Genomic DNA, 19,972 nt, shown 5'->3' on the forward strand with positions numbered 1-19,972 from the left:
AGGTCCCTTCTTTATCCACCTGCAGGGAGGAGAGAGTCTCTATTTGGCATGAGTTATAAACTCACATCTAAAATTTTTATGAGGAAAGAGAGAGAACCAAGTTGATTACATCAACAGGCCCGTGATTCTGAAAGGCGGACTGGACGGGTGGTGACTTTCAGGCGAGTGTCATTTCAGGGCTCCCATCAGGGCACGAGAGGGGCGGACAGAGATGCCGGCAGCTTGTATAGATGTAAAATATTTTATTTGTAAATGGTGATCTTCTAAATCTGTGTCCACAAATTCCAAAACCCATAACACTCTGTATACTTCAAAAATTCAAATTTTGCCAACATTAGATACTATTATACAGAACAGAAAACAAAACAAAAACCCGGTAGGACAAATACTGGTAGGATGTCAGAATATTGTACAAGAGAAGAAAAATATTCAAGAAACAAATTTCATACAGCTATTTATCAAGAGAAAAATATATACAATTGATTTATTCTGTAAGATAAAAATACATCATGCCATATACATTACAAGTTCAGAACTGCATCACTGAATCTGCCGACAGCTTACAGCCCACTTGAATTGTGCACAAAACTTCATTTTATACTCAGCCTGTGAAGTGTCAGTACCAGAATTTTAAGTACAAAATAAAAAGCTAACCTGGTTCGAAATGCTGATTAAGTTTCTACAAGCAAACACAAAACAGTGTGTTTTTTTAATTAAAGAAATGTAAACAGTTCATACAAACACATTTTAAAATTACATCTTCCAAAACCCTATTGCCGGCATCCTGCAGCTGCAAGCACAATCAATCTCTCCTTTTTTTTTCATTTTTCAAACTTTTGTGTTAAACAGAAGGCTAGAGAGTTAGACTTGAGTTCCTGCTACATGATCCTAGTACGTTTACATGATTCTTGTGGCTTGAAACAAAGTTCTAATCAAAACTACTTTTGCTGAAGAAAAATTCAGCCTCCATTTGGGTGTATTTTTAAGCAGTTATTCACAGTTATCACAAATTGTAAGCACAAAAAACCTGACTGAGGAAGTAGGGATGCAACAATATAATATGAAAAATTAGTTCCAATTCCCAAAACAGCTATAAAAGTGGGAGCCGCAGCGCACACGCGCTCTGTCAGAAGTCAGGTGTAGAAAACAATTCGGTACGAAGAGCGTAGTTTCAAAAAACCCCACACACTCTAGGTTGGAATTTTGGTTATTACGTAATTAAATGGCGTAGTCAGTCACACAGTCATATTGTCGCATCCCCAGGAACGTTTATAAGCACCGAGCTGCTGCAGCGCCTGGGAGCATTTGGTCAATAACTATCTTTATACTGTATTTTTTTCTCAAAATATTTACATATTTGTACAAAGTAACAGAGTTTGTTAGTTCTGCAACAGCAGCAGCTTGGCTTTCTTCTAACTTTTATTTAAAAATAGCTTCATTCACTTATTCAATAATAAATACAAAAAGTTTCTCTTATTTTACAGAAATCAAAAACTACAATAAACTGACTCATGGAATCAAGTATTTAAGTGTATTTTAGTGCAAGTTATTATCCCTTAGCTCTATCCCTAAGGAAGTCATTTCAGTACATTCCTTGTTCAGTGGTGTCTACTTTATTTTAAAAAATTTTTAAATTAGAGGGCCTGCCCCTTTTCAGATAAGGCCGTGGCCAGCACTTTGGACGTCTCCCTTTCGCTGGTGATTTCAGTCTTACATTCATAGGAAGGCCCCTGCCCTGGGGCAGGGCAGCCGTCGGCTCTTTGCCCCAGTAAAAGTTTCTCCTTAGTGAGACTAAAAAAACAAAACAAAACAAAACAAATCCCACCCACAAAAAGAAAAAAGAAAGAAGGAAAAAGAAAAAAAACAAAAGTGCTGGACCGTCTGTAATTCTGGCTGACCTCAGCAAGGCCAGGAAAGTCGCTTCCGCCAGCTCTCGCCTCCTGGTGCTTCTTTAACCTAAAGGACTGAGGAAATCAGAACTCCCAGAAGCTAGTCTTCAAAGTCATAAAACAGAAAACAAAAGTATCTTTCTGTCTGCCAATCCAAAGGGCGTGTTGGATCGCTTCTTCCTAGGGACAAGCCGCCGCTCAGACAGCAAGGAATGCATTTCAGTTCATCCACTTCCTGCAGTTCACAGCTCCACAGTGACATGGAATCTTGTGCTGGTCGTCCTCGAAGTCAAACTTATAGTCATAGCAAAGCTGCCACAGCAAAGACACAGGGTGAGAAAGGCCCGCCCCGCCCCAGCCGCCCAGAGCTCAAACCCAGCAAACACAACAGATGCAAATGAAAAGACTGACTCGCCGAGGCTCCAAGGGACCCGGCGGGAGACGGGGAACCTCGGAAAGAAGTGAGGAAACCAGCAGGGCCATGCTTCACCCGGGGCCCAGGGGGACGCATGAAACTGGGAGGCAGCACCTTTAGGCCGAGCCAGATCTAAGGAAGGTGCATTTCTGCCACTCCTGCCAGCCGCCCCGTGCGCACAGGCCACCAGCAGGCCCGCTCAGTGCGCTGAGACCCCAAAGGCTCCCCTCCTCCTCCCCTGCCGGCCGGGCAAGTTTGACAGAGACCACAGCCCCCACCAGCCAATCTTTCTCCTCCTTCCTCTCTCCTCCCTTAAAAGAGTATTTGCAAGATGTCTCTCTATTTAGGGGTGACCCAATTATCAACATCGCAGACCAACCCCGCTGTCAAGGTGTGGGCGCCGCACGATGCCCGTGGTACAAGCCTCACCCCGCTTACCCCTGGACCCCAACCCTGGGGAATCTGACCCTGAGGCTCGGTAAGGTCCCTCTGATTCAGATATCCTGGGACACTATTTGGAAAGACTCCTTTCCACACTGAAAGGGAATCCAGCAGTGTTTATTGAGGGCTGCTTCTCTTCGTAAGGATTCTACTGCCTTTTACTAGGTATTTACTAGGTTCTTAGTGAGGAAATTATTTTCTCCATTTCACATAAAAGGAGGTAGAGGCTTGGAGAGGTTAAGCGACCTATTCAAGAACACTCAAGGGGGAGCGGGCAGTGCGGCCTGCAGCTCAGTGGGGTCTCTGTCTGTCCCAGCGCCAGGTTACCCCACCCCCGAGGGTCCCTGGCATCATGCTGGGGTTCTCACATCTTTCTCTTAAAGTTACTTCGAGCTGTGCAAAATGGGCCTCATGTCAATTCTTGGTTTAAAAATGGGAATTCCAAAAAGACCAAAAAATACAAGTATAATCCCACAGTTGTGTGCACGAAGGGCTGGCGGCTCTAACAAAGTGAAGACCTGCAGGCTGCACCCCCCGCACAGGGGCGTGTGCTACAGAAACCCACAGCCCCAGATCTAGGGCAGCTGGCACCCTTCGAAACGTGTGATCACACTGTGAAAGGCGAGAACCCTAAAGGAGGCACTCGAGACTACGGTCATCTCGACAAGTGACGTGCTGGGCCACAGGCCTCTGTGAGACCAGAGAAACAAATGTCGAGTTCAGCATTTGAAGCAAAGAAAAAAATAATAAAACAGCCAGACTGTTTGAAAACGTGTTGACGTGAAAAGCCTGTAAGTGTGTACTGATCCTAAGTGTGAATACAAGCAATCTGGAGCCACACGGCGCCCCCAGTGTGCTGCCCGCAGCCTTAGGTGATCTCGCGTGAGCCATGTGTTCCCGGAGACCACGGAGGTAACAGTCCCTGCTGTTCTCCGTCATCAGCTTGACGACAGGCATACTCTTTACAGAGACGGATCCTGCCAAACTGTGACCAGGAGTAGGGGGAAAAGAAGGAGCCTGAGACATGGGAAACGATGCCACACGAGTGACGCAGGGATGCGGACTGTGGAACAGAGAATGAGGGCCTGGGGGGCTGGCATCTAACACTTTCACTGCTGCCATGTGGAAGAAAGTGTGGGAAGGTGAAATACAACACGCTGGCAAAGTGTGACTACCACGAGGAGAATTTTCCTAGCAATAAAGAAGGGGAAAACAACTGAGCCAGTGACGCGTACGATGGAGGGGGCTCCACGCAGGGACGTGAACCCAGCAGACACGATCCCACACTCTTACCTCTTCTCCCTTCTGGATTCTCCGATTGGAGCTGATGATGATTTTGTGTCCTCTCTCAAAAGTCACCACTTCCGCCACACAATTAGGGGCACATGAATGGTTGATGTATCTGCAAGCCACCATTTCAGAAACTATTGTGAAACAACTGGGAGAAGCTTTAAAAACTCTCAGTTCCTAAGGAAGACTTCTTCCTAATTACATTTCTACTTGCCCATTAATAGAACAATAAAAATACACAATTTTAAATAAAAATTCTTTTCAAAACCTAGGTGCCCTGAATTTTTACGACTAAGGGACTAGTGAGCACACCGCCCATGGAGCTTCAGGCCTCCCTGGCCAGAGCTGCCCTCTCACCTCGCAGGCCCTCCCGTGAGCGTCGCGTCGATCACGTGGTCGTTGTCCATGCGGAACATGTACACGCCCCGGTTCTGAAAGAGCAAGAAAGCCCCTCATGTCCACGTCCATGTCCATCCACGTCAGGAAGGCCCAGTCGGAAGGGAACTGAGTGAAACACACCCCAACCACACTCGCCGTGGATGTCACACTAACCACAGTTGTGACATTCACATGGTCTGAAGGGAGGTCAGTAACTGGCAGGGAAAACTGGGCTCATCGATCTACAGTTATATCTACACAAATAATAACACCGATGGATGGGAAACAAAATACAAGAATATCCAGGTACAGCTTTTGCTCAAAATTGACCCTAGCATGAGAGTCAGCTGTGGCCCTGGCTTTCAGGGGTCTGGACGACATGGGGACAGACAGAGGACGGCTGTGGCACTGACCTGAGACTCATAAAGTTTCTCTTTTCTGTTTGCTACTTCATTTCGAATGATAGTCCCAATATATTCAATGACCATGGTGTGCTTCTCGATGTCTCTAGCAGCATACAGGCCCAGTCCCTGCAAAAGAAAGTTCGTATAAACCACAAAACACTTCAATTCCTCGGACCACAAATCTGCATTCTCTTTCACACAAGGATATTACCCTTGGGTCATGCCAAAAGCCACAACGAAGATTTCACTTGAACTCAAGCAATCTTTTTTTTTGGTGAGGAAGATTGTCCCTGAGCTAACATTTGTGCCCATCTGCCTCTATTTTGTATGAAGGATGCCTCCACAGCACGGCTTGATGAGCAGTGGGTAGGTCCATGCCAGAGATCCTAACCCGTAAACCCTGGGCTGCCGAAGCAAAGCATAGAACTTAATCACTGCGCCAACCAGGCTGGCCCCTCAAATGATCTTTTTAATTGAATATGTTATCCTCTGAAACTTGAAGACTAGACAATCTTACCACTGAAAGCCATGCCATCACTACCTTGTTTTTGTGTCTTTTATTTACAAAGTTAACACTGTTGACTGCCTAGCCACGTTTTTATCAGGATATCTTATCTTCCATGTAATATCATGCTGAGGTCCCACCAACTAAGCAGGGTGATGGCGTCTGGTGTTTATTCTATCCCACTGCTGTCTCTAAAAGGACTGATATTAACAAGCTTAATAAACCAGAAATAAGGCTTACTGAAGGGATTATTAATAATACTAGAAACGGGTTACAGATTTGGCTATGGGGTCCTGGAAGCCAGGACAAAAAGGAAAAACAGGGAAAGTCACTTTGCTCTAATTATCAGGAAAGTTGGAAAGAAATGAAGTCCTTGGGAAAGGCACTGTTTTTCCCTAACGTAAAATTCGAAGGCTGCTAGAGAAATGTACAGGTATCTGAGTTGGCTAAACGGGGAGCCTCTCTCTCAGCAGCTCGTACTGTCTATGCGAGGAGCCTAATAAGTCACACACTGTATGTACCACTTAAACTTTTTTGCACGATATATTCTGGAAAAATAACATACTAAGCAAATATGGATAATTTCCATGAATATTTGTATTTTCTTGTCCCAGTTTGAGTTTCTGCATTCTCCACTAAAACTGAGCAGACGGCGGCAGGGGAGAGGGAAGAAAGACGCGCAGGTGCTCCCTGGTGCGCTGCCCCAGGCCCACAGCCCCTCGGGGCACACAGGACACAGGGCCTGTTACAGGTTTCGGTATGTGAACCGAATTACCTTCTGAAAAACAGAGTTATGCAGTTTATCTGTTCAATTCCAGATATGACTCACAGGTGAACAGAACACCAACAAAGACTATGTATGGAGCTCAGTACAGCTGGTACAACAGGTAAGACCAGTGGAAATCAACAGAACCCAGAGAGATCACGCACACGTGGAAGGCAACGTCCAGTGGTAGGTGGTGTGAAAATTCAGTTTGACATGGATGGCTATTTACCAGATGCTGCTTCAGCAACTGGTTATTCAACGGAAGAAAATACAAGTGTCTTAAACATAAAAAATAAAATTTCTGAAAGAAAAAGTCTATGAGACTATATATACGATCTTGTCTTAACCAAGCCAAGAAGCTATAAAAAATTACATGTGTTTGACTATAAAAATTAAAGCTGTTCAAAGAAAAAAGATACCATATTTCTTGGCAGGCAAAGGACGTTTTGTAGGGGAAAATATCTAGTAGTGCAAGTTCTTACAAATTGAAAAGTGGACAAGGGATATGAATATGCAGTTCACTGGAGAGCAAACCCAAATGGCAAAGATGAAAAGCTGCTCCTTCCTCAGGAGGCAGGATCCGCAGCTGAGACAGCAGGCTCAGCTCACGCTTGCCAGGCTGGCGCAGAGATATGAGGGTGGTGACACTGCAGACGGGAGACCAGCAACCCGCCTCACACACCGCAGGAACACATGCATAGTAGCCTTTTTAAGAAAATTGGCCACATCCACTCAAATGAAAAGTGCATACACTTTTGTACAGAAATCTTATTTTTGGAAATATACCCCGTTGGAGTGAAGCTATCAATATGTGGGGATAAACTGTACAAGATATTGATGGGAACACTGTAAACAAAAAAAAGTAAACTAAATGCTCATCAGTGGTGTAATGGTTTGGTTAATTACAGGTCATCCACATCGTGGAACGGCGCACAGCGATCAGAGAATGCAGCAGAGCCACTGCAGGTTATCTAGTGGACTCCTGAGTACTAGTAGAAAAGTGTATATGACACAATTCCAGTTTCATCTGTACACACAGCTATGTACACATTGTTAAGATAGTAGCACAGAAAAAACAGAGGCTACACACTAAATCATCGGCATGCTTAGCTGGGAGGCAGGTGGAACGAAGGATGAAAAAAGATGATCAAACAACGAAAACTCACAAAACGCTTCAGGTTAAAGATGACAGACTGAACACAGGTAGTGGAGCAACGATTAAAATGACAGTAAGGGAATAAAACCAACACTGGAGAACAGGAATGGTAAAGAGTGAATGAGGGGCCGGCCCCGTGGCCGAGTGGTTAAGTTCGTGCGCTCTGCTTCAGCGCCCCGGAGTTTCACCGGTTCGAACATGGCACCGCTCATCAAGCCATGCTGAGGTGGCATCCCATATGCCACAACTAGAAGGACCCACAACTAAGAATATACAACCATATACCGGGGGCTTTGGGGAGAAAAAGGAAAAAAATTTTTTTTAAATCTGAAAAAAAAGAGTGAATGAGCTCTTTGGAAACCCTTAAAATGGAAAAGTGATAGATCTAGCAGAGAAGACAGACACACTGCCAGGAGCAGAGAGAGCACTCACTTCCCCAAGAATCTGAGAGAGGCTCCGGTCTCAAGGCAACCACAGAAAGAAGAGAAAGAGGCTGTATTCTTGTGAATACAAGAATACAATGTGAAAACAAGAAATCAAATTGAATGATCAAGAGCAGAAAGGGCTCTTAGCTGATATTTTAAAACACAGAAGAAAGATTAACAGATAAAACAGAAGTCTCAGAACAAGGAAGAGAATGAGGAAACCAAAAACAGGAGGAGGACAAGAGGACTGAGGGGAGAGAGAAATCCTTTCGGGAAGGCGCCAGAACCACCTGGGGTCCCCTCAGAGGCTGGAGTCAGTGAGGCCGGGCCTCCAGCCCTGAGGTCTCAGCAAGTCCCCAGAAGGTGCCGATGCTGCCAGTCTGGGGTCCACACTGTGAGACCCAGGCTCTCAGGGGTCCAGTACTTGTCTCTAGGTGCAAACAGAAACAGGTAGGAACTTGCAAAAGAATTAATACAAAAACATTTCTCAGACTGAAGGCCACGTTGCTCCAGGTTGAAATGGCTCAAGTCAGGAAAGCAATGAATCAAAATGACCCTAACCCAGGCACATTTTTGTAAAATGCCCAAATATCAAAAACAGAGAAGATCCTGAATCTTCCAGAGGAGGAAAAAGGTTCCAAGGAAGGAACAAGAATCGGAATGAGTACAGACAGTGGACTGTAGATGGGTTTATATATTTGGAAGAGATGGCACTGGCTCCGAGTGGGACCTGATGGGAGGAGACAGGCGGGTCTGCAATGGTGTGGACGAATGAGATGCTAGATTAAAGCGGGAGGCAGAGCCTGAGAGTGGATCTGAGAACTTTGTAGAGGAGGGTGGGGGACTGAAAAAAAACACAAGAGAACTTGATTGACACCTTGGATCCGGGTGTATGGAAGCCAACGTACACTAGTCGATGGTGACAGCACTCGGTAACGTGAGGATCCTGAAGAATAATCAGGCTTAGGGACTGAGGAAGTTTAGCAAAGTGAGAGCTTTCCAAGTCCCTTCTAGGACATGCAAGGGGAGACGCTGAATAGGCATTTGGTCCTTGAGGTCTGCAGCTCAGAAAGAATGGACTACAGACAAAAATTTAAATGCTTAGCGTATGGATGGCTTTATCTGTAAGGTAGTCCACAATCTATCCACCAGAATATATAATGATTTCATGAAAAGGCGGCTTCCAAAAGATAACTCTCAAAATTGGAGCACCTTTTGAAAATATTTTGTGTTCTTCACTTTGTAAGTGTGTGAAATAACTCTAGTGAGCTCTCCACAAATCCAGTATGTACAAAATACACTGCTCCCGGCTCCCCATGAGTTCTCATCAGGATGCAAAGATGTGGACTCCAAAAGCTGTCATCCCACTCGGGGAGGGGACGCATCCTGCTCCAAGACCATGTGCTGAACAGCTAGTGTTACAGATGCACACGACTTGATACGATTTCGAAAATGCGATTCCCTTCCTGCAGCCATGTGAAATCCTTTTTCACATACTAGATGTCAGTATCTTCTGATTGCCAGATCCTGTTGTGTCTCTCCTCTCCCTGAGGACCATGTATTTCCTCACCTGAATCCGAGACCGGGCCAGATACACATTGGATTTCCATTCCGTCTTCATTTTCCGGTACTGCGATGACTTGGAGTGCACGAACTGCTTACTGTAAGGTGCGTTCAGTTCCCCAGTGACTGTGCTCTGAAATGACTTTGAGGTGCTGGTGCTGTTCAAGGTGTGAGGCCTGCAGACAATGGCATATCAACAGAAAAAAATAAAAGGAAAACTGAAGATATCTCTGAATAAGGCCTGAAGCCAGGCTGATTCAAATTCTTACTGACAGGAACATACATGGAAAGCTGCCTAGCAGAGCCACACGGCGAGTTCTCTGATGTGGTCAGGCACAGACACAGCCAGAGACAGCAGGGTTTGTAAGCAGCAGACAGATCAAGCACAAAAAACCACGAATACGCCTAGAAACCCTGGGCTGTACTATGTGAAGTTAAAACAAAATACCTTAACACAAACCTCTTGACATGGGCACTCATTTTAGGTTCAGAACGGGCACAACCTGTGGGGTTAATGGCGAGAGGAAGTTCCATGAGAGGATTGCGGCCATATCGAAAGGTGTAGTTCTCGCACGCCTCGACCCCAGGCAGCTGGAAAGAAGCAAAGAGACGAAAGGTAACCCGCTTGGCTGAGACCTCAGGCTCTGCTGAGCTGGCCACAGGATGGGCCAGCTCGAATTTCAAAGGGGATAACTTGTCAACATTTTCAAAATGTTGGTAACAAAATGGTCTTTACATAATTGGCCTGCACTCAGATCTATTTAAGTGTGAATACACAAATTCAGTTTCAAAACAGAACTTAGGAAGCTGGAAATGCTCCTTGAAGAAAAAGATTAACCCACAGGACAACCACATACCAACCAATGTGCACGACTGTGGGATTTTAGGATCAGACTGTTCCAACCTTTCCAAACATGGGGAGGGTACTAATTCACAGCTTAGTCCGATCAGCTAGGTTAATGCCAACATTTATATCTTTGTTCGGAATTTTTAAATTAAGTACAGTTAAAAGGCATTTATACGGTTTACTTTCTTAATCGTTTCTCACTTGTTTCAGTTTGACTGTGATGTGACAGTGTTCTCTCTCTCAATGTCCTGGGAGTACAGGTGGTAGCTTAAGGTTTAATTGTAAAATAATCTATATGTTAAAGACCTTTTCTAGAATATATTTCTTGTGAACATATTTCTCTAGAGACATAAAAGATACATATCATTTAGGCAAGTCTCTATACCAAAGGAGGCAACTGGGCATATTACTCAACGGCTTCTGGGGTGCCCTCTGCCTCTCCAAAGAAAACTCATCAATGATTTCTTATTCTTGAAGATAATGCCTTATAATCATGCAGTTTTCCAGAAGCACTGTGTTTAGATTCGTTGGGCCATGCTTGTCATTGTATGAGATCACAGACATTAGGGGAGACCTAAGTGCTCCTGGTATCCGACTGACCCTACGACGAGGGCAGGAAAGTGGCCAGAAACACCCCGGGTCAGGGAGTGGGCACACTAACGCTGGGGAGCACAGGAGAGCTCGAGGAAGCAAAGCAGGGAGGACCCTCAGCCGCCCAGCGTGACGGGAAAACAGAGTGCGGCGCCTCCCCGCTTTCAGAGAACCTGCGGCTGTGGCCCCTCACTGAATAGACGTTAGCTTTACTGAGGCCTCCGTGGAATCACGGACGCGTCGTTTTCTCGGAGAGAGACAGGAGTTAACCCACAGGCCAAGTCACCACCTCCAAGTCTCCAGGCTAGTACAGCACAAGTTAAGTGTGCCACAGCGGCCACACTGAGCAACACCGCGTGCACCCAGGAGAGTCCCCACGTGGAGTCCTGCTCGAGGCACTCACTGATTCAGCTATCCGCGCCACTGCCGAGACGGTCAAGCCAAACAGATCTTCTCCTTTCAAATATGCTGGGAAAAGCTGGAGCATTTTAGATTTCTTTCTCACACATGCCACAGGCTCCAAAATTTTATCCCAAACACCTGTATATGGACAAAAACATATAGATTTTCTATGACAAACTTGCTCTCAGCTCAATAGAGAGGAAAACAGGATGCAGTATGACAATAGGAGCGAATGAGGACTGACCACTTGCAGAGACTTACCAGTTTCCAAGTAAACCCTGGTGGGCAGTGATCTAACAAGCCTGGTATTACCTGCTTATCAGACAGCAGCGGTTTATTTTAAAGACTTTATGAAATTTTGGGGAAAAGAATATGTTGCATTAAGAAAATGAAACAATAAAAGTGGAAAAGTTTAATGTAAGTGAAGTTAATGCAAGCAGTCAACTCATTTTCATACTGGCCATATAACATATTAGATTTTCAAAGGATTAGTCCGATCAGTAATTGCTGTAGATATGTTCCTTTCCTCTCAGATTTAAATTAAAATATGAAATTGCTATTTCCATTGGAATTATCTTTAGAGCATTTTCATACATATTTTTAAACTGCTAAACTTTAAAAAAGCAGTTCCCCATTTCTGCATCAATAAAAATGGCAATCTACACATCTGTGGACAGCTAATCTTTGACAAAGGAGCTGAGGGCATACAACGGAGGAAAGAAAGTCTCTTCAACAAATGGTGCTTGGAAAACTGGACAGCCACATGTAAAAGAATGAAAATCAACCATTGTTTTTCACCATTTACTAAAATAAACTCAAAATGGATCAAAGACCTAAAGATTAGGCCTGAAACAATAAGTCTTCTGGAAGAGAATATCGGCAGTACACTCTTTGACATCAGCTTCAAAAGAATCTTTTCGGACACCATAACCCCTCACATGAGGGAAACAACAGAAAGAATAAAATGGGACTTCATCAGACTAAAGAGCTTCTTCAAGGCAAGGGAAAACAGGATTGAAACAAAAAAACAGCCCACTAATTGGGAAAAAAATTCACAAGTTATTTATCCGACAAAGGGTTAATCTCCATAATATACAAAGAACTCACACAACTCAACAATAAAAAATCAAACAACCCAATTACAAAATGGGCAGGGGACATGAACAGACATTTCTCCAAAGAAGATATACGGATGGCCAATAGACACATAAAAAGATGCTAATCATCAGGGAAATGCAAATCAAAACTACACTAAGATATCACCTTACACCTGTTAGAATGGCAAAAATATCCAAAACCAAGAGTGACAAATGTTGGAGAGGCTGTGGAGAAAAGGGAACCCTCATACACTGTTGGTGGGAATGCAAACTGGTGCAGCCACTATGGAAAACAGTATGGAGATTCCTCAAAAAGTTAAGAATAGAAATAACTTATGACCCAGCCATCCCACTACTGGGTATCTATCCTAAGAACCTGAAATCAGCAATTCCAAAAGTTCCACGCACCCCTATGTTCATTGCAGCATTATTCACAATAGCCAAGTCATGGAACCAACCTAAGTGCCCAGCAACTGATGATTGGATAAAGAAGATGTGGTATATATATACAATGGAATACTACTCAGCCATAAAAAAGGACAAAGTCGTCCCATTCACAACAACATGGATAGACCTTGAGGGTATTATGTTGAGTGAAATAAGCCAGACAGAGAAAGACAAACTCTGTATGACTCTACTCATAGGTGGTAGTTAACATATGGACAAAGAGAACTGATCAGTGGTTGCCAGGGGAAAGGGGGGTGGGGGGAGGGCACTAGGGGTGAAGTGGTGTACCTACAACATGCCTAATAATGATGTACAACTGTAATTTCACAAATAAAAAAAAAAAAGGCAATCTAGGATTAACTCCAGAGGTCAAAATTAGTGTCTAATTTCTGCTCTAAATTTGTTTAGTCTCTGATGCTCCTGAGATGAGACAATGTACACACGATGCTCCACAGATGGCTCCTGCCTACGAGCTGACAGTGAGAGGGTCCCCACAGTAAACGACAGGCAACGCTCATCTACGAATCGTTCTACTTATTTTATCAACTCCATGTTCAAATACATATTCTGATTTAGAGTGAGTCTAGCAAGTGTCTAGAAAACTGAACAGCAGAGAGAGCAAGGTACAACAATACCAAGAAGTTAACATAGATAGGTATTTGTAAATGAAAAATCCACATCTGTTGTTATGAAATATTAAACAAACATGAGAAAAAACACGGAAATATTGACATCAAACATTCATTAGCTTAAGAGTAAATAGCTCTGCAGAGCATACAAATGGTGGATCTTACCTTTGGGTGAGCTGTCGCTTAAGACCAGATCTTCATGGCCCTGCTCCACAATTCTGATCACGAACACCGGGCGCCCGTCCTTCTCCTCGATGGAGCACAGATAGCGACAGCGCCTGTTGGCATAGCGTGTGCTCCAGTACAGTCGGCTGGCTTCATAGCCAACAGGAAACAGCGCTTTAGAAGAATGGAATGCTTGCATCTGTTGTGGCAGCAACTGACCAATCGTGTGGAAGATGAGGCTTCCAACACGAAAGGTGTGGTCACGCTCCCCGCGCTGCACGATGCTAGCAATCTGTCGCACCTCATCCCGCTGAACATAGACCCGCCTGAAGACTGCAAAGTAACTTAATTCCTGCTCATGAATGCCCTTTGGTTTGTGCAGGGGACAAAGCATAGTTTTATCCTTAAAAAACATGCATTGTGCTTTAATGGCGCAAGTAAAGTGATAAATGTTGGTGCACCGAAATCTGTGACAGCCACTGGTGGCACCCATTTTATGACAGAAGACACATTTCATTTGCAGGCCTCTCCTCAGAGCCAGTTCCACATTTATTAAGGCACCAGCCTGGGTCTCATAGACCTCCGTGGACCACAGAGCACAATTCAAGTGGACCCACAGATCTAAGTCAAGGTTGAGCAGCCTTGCTGGGCCATCTGTCAATCCGTCACCTTCTTCATGACAAAAGCAACACTTCCGATAGTCTTTGGGCACGGGATCAGGTTTAAGGGAAGTGCCTAACTTCTTCAGAAATTCATCTATTTCATCCTCACAGGGTGGTGTGAATGTCCCCTTGGGGATTACAATGTGAATGCTCCACTTCTTCCATTTCATTCCTCTCCACTTTTTATTTATCGGCCTACAATCTTCAAAACCACCATGGACAGTTCTTAGCCGAGGCTTTAACTTGACTGTCACCTTAAGCTCATCTGGCTTTGCCTCCACTTTGGCTGCTTCAAAAGCAGGAGGGAAAGTGATGGGAGGTGATGCCGGGGGAGAAGCTTTTTCCTGGAGCTGCGGGAGACAATGCACATCTAAAGTGGAGATGTTGTTACTGTACTGATGAAATGCTTTGGAAGGTGTTTCTTTTATAGGTGACTGTGGCAACGAAGGAACAGATTCCTGTGCAATAAAAAGAAATATGAAACAGAAAAGTAATTCATCAGCCCTAAATGCAATTCTTATTAAAACAAAAGGCACAGCAATAGGGTTTTAACAGGGTGTGTGACTCTGGGGGGTAGATAGGAGAAGGGTCTCTAAGTAAGTGGTGAGGACTCACAGACAGCAGAAGTTGATGCCGGACGGCCAAGGTATTTAAGTATCGCGAGAGGGCTTATGACAGTAGGGCACTGTCTGTGGATCCTGCCCAGGCCTTCTCTACCAAGCTGTAACTCCTGAGAATATTCTGCTCTTAAACCTTCTTGGACACCCCTCTTTCTAACCATAATAAAGCCAGAAAAATCAATGCTGTCCAGGAGCTAGCTAATTAGCTAATTTTTTTTCCCCCTGAGGAAGATTTGACCTGAGCTAACACCTGCTGCTAATCTTCTTCTTTTTGTACGTGAGCCACCACCACAGCATGACCACTGACAGACAAGTGCAGTAGGTCCACACCCAGGAACTGAACCCGGGCCACCGAAGTGGAGTGTGCTGAACTTAACCACTAGGCCCCCGGGGCTGGCCCAGGAGCTAGCTAGTTTAATTTGTACAAGGGAACAGTGGTTTTGTTAAACCAAATAAGAACTTAGGAACATAATCTTCTATGAGTTTATCCCTACTCTCTGAAATTCCTGTCTGTTAATCTTAGGCTTAATTAATCGGTGTAAAAGTGGAAGAAGTCCCTTGATAACAAACAAATGATATTCAGCTTTTCTCGGAGGCTGCCCAGGCCTGATCCAACTGCTGAGAGAGCTGAGGGAGAAGCTCCAGTAGTTTCTCTTTAGGTACAGAGTGTCGTAAACTAACAAACACCAAACCCACAGGTTCCCCTCTTCTCATGCACCCCGATCCTACACAGTACCTGAAAAAAAACACGCCTCATATAAAACCCAGAAGCAGGCAGGACCTTTACACTGACGTGACTGTCTGGTGAAAGAAGAGCCCCTCCTCTCACACAGGCTCATGTACTCTAATTCAAAGTCTAAGGTTATTTGGCATATAGCTTGGATCTCATTATCCTCAGGACCACTGCCTGTTAAAAAGAAAGACTCCCTAGAACCTTCTTCCAAGAAAGACGCAGGAGAGCGACGATCTGGAGGGAGGCGTGACTGGCAGTATTACTGACGGGAAAAACTTCCTTCAGGGCAAACAGACATATATCCTCCACATCGACTACACACTGAGATACTTAAATCACACAGAATCAGGTAAAGCAGAACTTTCCCACCGTGGGATGAGCAAAATACTTTCTCCCCAAAACACATGAACAGACTTAAATTGTGTTTGTGAACAGGCTTTCCCATTGGAATAAGATCAACAAAAGCAGTATTTTATGGTTGGATTAAATTAAGATATTTGTAGTTAAATAAGTAAAATTAAAGATTTTAATATTAGAGTTTTATTCAATTCTGAACTTTTGAGATATAATTTAAGTCCACCCACTCTTCTCAAGTAAGCACAACTTACTCAATTTGAAATGGCAACATGCATACAAGTTCTTCATAAACACTCTTTCTTGACTAAGTGGCATCTGCTTAGATTCCCTCGACAGAGAGCTCTCTGTTTTCTTCACTAAGTAGCCCCAGAAGACAGGGCACTCATTACATTGTTGGTTAACTAAGATTGTCCTAATTTTACCTTGCTTTCTGAGTTTTTTGCTTGTGCAGTTGATGAATAAAGAAAAAAGCAGTTATTACTACAGAAGACAATGTCCTTCTCCACTCTATTGCAGCTTTCTCGAGAATCCTGAAAAGCAAAGAAAAATGTGTGGGAATCTCCACAAATCAAAATTTAATAAAAATAAGATCTATACATTGCGGTTTTTTATGTTATATTAAAAGTGAAAGCAGCTATCTTAAGAGTAAAAAAGTAACCATGTGCCAATATTTAGCACATAATAATTTAGCCACAGAGAAATTTACAAAAATTAACTTTACTATCCATATTTCACTCTATTTAAAAAACAGCGGTTCTCATAACGTGCAGTTTAACAGTCTGCTGTAGCCATCTGGCTTTATGCTCAAGCACATCCAACACATGCTGAGGTACCCCAGGAACTGTGTCGCGGGCCCCCAAGTGGACTCCTCCTGCTGCCGGAACAGAGCATGGCCCGGACACGGCCAGCGGAGGCAGGCGCAGCGGTCAGGGAGGGCTGTCAAGGTACCTTGTTCACAAAGGCGAGATCTCTGAAGGTTTTCCGCACGCCACTTCCAAGAATAACCACTTTGCAGTGACAACACCACTGTGGTCTGAGTGCAGCGCTTTCTGCGATACCGTGACCAGAATCCTTATATCCAGAAAGACCTAAAGGCAAAAGACCTTTTTTAGTGATTAAAACTAACCCATTACACAAGGCGGTACATGGTGTAAAATTGTGTTGTATCAACTTACTATAACATGGTTCATTTAACTTACCTTATATTATTATTAATTAATAAAAACCTTATCTTCTAAGCAACGGTTATGGGCCATCTATTACGCAGATGGCACTGGGGTACAAACAAAGGAACACACCTGTTCTCAAACAGCTGGGAGAACAATGCTAGTATACAGGGAGGACGGAGGAAAACCAAATCACCACCACATGTTAACACTCATGCTCAGTGCAAAGTGAGTCAGGTAGGCAGGGGTAGAGATATTGCTTTTGCTTGAAGGTTAAGACAATACAAAAATGTTTTGTGAAAGATGAAAAGGTATCAGTTCAAGAGTCTTAAATGAGTGTGATTTGGAAAGTCAAAGAGGGATGAGGAAAGTTCCAGGGCCAAATAAAAACGTAAGTCAGGACTCAGATTAGAAAGCCTGAGGCATACTCAGAGGGCATCATTCCTGCAGGGTGTGAAGGCAGTAGGGGAGTGGCAGGGAAAAAATGAGTGTTTCCGAAGCAGCTAGAGGCTAAGAGTTCAAAATCCAACACAGGCAACTCTCAGGGAGCACTGAAAGCTGAGAACTGAGAAGCTGCTGGGTTCTAAGAGCAGGGTAAGGACAGAAACAAGTGAGAGAAAGATGGGAGGAAGCAGGGGCGAGGATGGGACCAGACCAGTGAGATGGGAGGAGAGCTGCATTAGCAGGTCTGAGCAAACGGCCCACTCCCTCAGACGCGGGGAAGGCCTGAGCGCACCCAGGGGAGAAAAGAGCCCTGCCGAGACGGGGCTGAGGCACAAGAGGAAAGGGAAGAGGGAGGCGTAGAAGCAAAGGAAAAGAAGGTTAATTTGCCAAGGGTTACACATCAACGTGACCTGTTATCTGCTAAAAATTAAAGTTAGATTTTAAAAAGAGAATAAGCTCATCTTTTGAGTCGAGAATGAATTAGGGGTTAACAAAATGTAAACTAGCTCACCATTGCTTGTTGGAGGAAATGGTACATTCGGCTGCTTCAGCCGGTAAGAGCTTGCTAATCTGGGAGGTTTTGCAGATCCTGGTGGAGGCCCACGAAGAAATAAATGCTGTCGATACTCCACACCCGGGTTTACTCGGTGGCTGTTGACCAAACCCATGGATGGAATGTCTGGAGCATTACTAACCTCATAGCTATTAGGAATTCGGACGTGAAGAAGGTCGGAAAATGCAGCCACAACACTGCTAATGTTCTAAAACAAAGCGCAAACACTGTGTTACCCACCCACAAGGCAGCAGTGAACCCCCGAAGAAAAACTCACACTCAGATAAACGTTATCTGCATACACATATTGCAGGCAAATCCAACAACTTTTACTTAGACTGACTTAGAGTCTCTGGGAAAAAATTTGTTTTAATGGACCAATATCCAAATAAAGCTTTCATAAACAGAAATCTTGATAAAGAGATTCTAATTAACATTAAATATTCGAGAGAGCATTAAACTCATTTGGATATCTTAATATCTAACAGGTGTGGAGGACAAAACCACAAGGAATGAACCTTATCAGTTTTTACAGCTGCTCAGAAAGCTTCCTCCCAGCGGACTCAGTGCGCTCTGGGCAGAAGTCTGAAATAGTCCATGAGAATGCACAAGTGCCACATTCCTGCTATGTTGTCAATGACCAAAACGTCTTCACAGAATTAAGAGTTTAAAAAAAGAACCCTCAGCAATTTTCCTAGTGTTTGATGCAAGCAACTGCTACCTGAACAACATTTACATGGCTTCTGTAAAACTTTTATTGTTGATAAATCTCTTTACTGCTTAATTTCCTATGTGTAAACAGTTATCAAAAAGTTTCTCTCTAAAGACTTCTCCAAAGTACCCGTCCTTTAATTAAAAAACGAGAGCTCAAACTTCACTGTGCCCTTTCACCTTGAGGTAGGCTGAGATAATTGAATGCTTATTTACAGTACTCAAAAGCAGCCCGGATGTCTGAAACGACTGAATCCCACCCCTAACTTCAGCCTGTTTTCCTCCGTGACCCTGCTGCACATGTTTCACTGCAAGTCACCTGGCACAACTTTAAACTGGGGACGTGTGCTACCATGTAAAAAAGCCCTGGCATCCTTACCTCAGCAGCAGTGGGGTGCAGAGTGATTGCGACAGAGATAAGACCCGATCTGGGACCATTCGGGGATGAACCAAAAGGTGATGGGAAAAATAAAGTGCCTGGCTCGGTTTTGATGTCGTTCCTTCTAGATTCCGAAACTTAAAAAGGAAGACAGAATTTAAAAAAAAAGAGGAGGAGGAAAGATCACTTGAGTGTTAATGGCTTTTCAAAATCAAAACATTAACATGAGTAAATGAGCATATGTAAAGAGAAATCACGTGGCCAGGTATCTTCCCTACCTTTCCCAGTATTGCTGGGAAGAATGGGAATGATGGGAGATGGCACAGGCTCTGGAGGCTCCTCTTTGACCAATGACAAATCTGGGTATCTTCTCACTTCCATCCCAACCACACTCTCAGGAGAAGATGAGGGCACAAAACTGTCAGGAGTATCCCGATCAGCACCGTGATCCTGCATCCTGAGAGAAGAACAGACACAGCCCATCAACACGGGCAAATCCACCACTGGGGGGTCACTTGCACCAAGGCAGCCCTACCCAGGAATGTGACTGCAAATTCCTTTGGACAATGGCAATAACATAAGCCAATGAGGCAGTTCAGAGACAAACAGGAAATTTCTTGGGGGAAAAATATGTTTAACTATAAAGTAATTTAAATGGTATGTTCCCTTCTAACTAAAGCTTCAGCATTAAAGTTTAGAGATCTGCCAAAGACAGACGATGTTCACGTGACAACATAGCACAGAAAGGATGAATACACACACCTCTGCAAAGTTCCAGATCACTGAGGTGATGGGAACACTCCTGTGGCTGGAAAAGGAAAGAGCAGTCCATGCACACACCCAAGTCACACCTGCAGCGACACCCACTGTGTCGCTGACAGCACAGCTCTCCTGCTGCTGCTGTTTATTGCGGCAAGACGGGAGAAAACTTGGTCAC

At 44.2% G+C, this 19,972-nt stretch overlaps 1 protein-coding gene across 14 annotated transcripts in view; it reads right to left on the reverse strand.

Moving 5' to 3' along the window:
• Positions 1 to 222: 222 nt before the first annotated feature.
• Positions 223 to 19,972, reverse strand: part of KMT2C (lysine methyltransferase 2C) — a 268,830-nt gene continuing 249,080 nt past the window's right edge. For 11 of the 14 annotated variants that reach the window (XM_044765689.2, XM_070516758.1, XM_044765692.2 and 8 more), the window contains 13 exons: positions 19,314 to 19,492; positions 19,036 to 19,172; positions 17,904 to 18,153; positions 16,731 to 16,870; positions 16,205 to 16,312; positions 13,411 to 14,530; positions 11,074 to 11,210; positions 9,681 to 9,823; positions 9,240 to 9,408; positions 4,827 to 4,943; positions 4,393 to 4,466; positions 4,039 to 4,147; positions 223 to 2,201 (listed from right to left, as the gene is read on the reverse strand). In XM_044765689.2, the coding sequence (XP_044621624.1) occupies positions 2,109 to 2,201; positions 4,039 to 4,147; positions 4,393 to 4,466; positions 4,827 to 4,943; positions 9,240 to 9,408; positions 9,681 to 9,823; positions 11,074 to 11,210; positions 13,411 to 14,530; positions 16,205 to 16,312; positions 16,731 to 16,870; positions 17,904 to 18,153; positions 19,036 to 19,172; positions 19,314 to 19,492 (2,776 nt within the window). In that variant the 3' untranslated portion in view covers positions 223 to 2,108. The remainder of the gene's footprint in view (positions 2,202 to 4,038; positions 4,148 to 4,392; positions 4,467 to 4,826; positions 4,944 to 9,239; positions 9,409 to 9,680; positions 9,824 to 11,073; positions 11,211 to 13,410; positions 14,531 to 16,204; positions 16,313 to 16,730; positions 16,871 to 17,903; positions 18,154 to 19,035; positions 19,173 to 19,313; positions 19,493 to 19,972) is intronic. The other 3 variants (XM_070516741.1, XM_044765694.2, XM_070516759.1) reach the window with 2 other exon arrangements.

The sequence above is a fragment of the Equus asinus genome, chromosome 1 (assembly GCF_041296235.1).
Source record: "Equus asinus isolate D_3611 breed Donkey chromosome 1, EquAss-T2T_v2, whole genome shotgun sequence".
Lineage (NCBI taxonomy): Eukaryota > Metazoa > Chordata > Mammalia > Perissodactyla > Equidae > Equus > Equus asinus.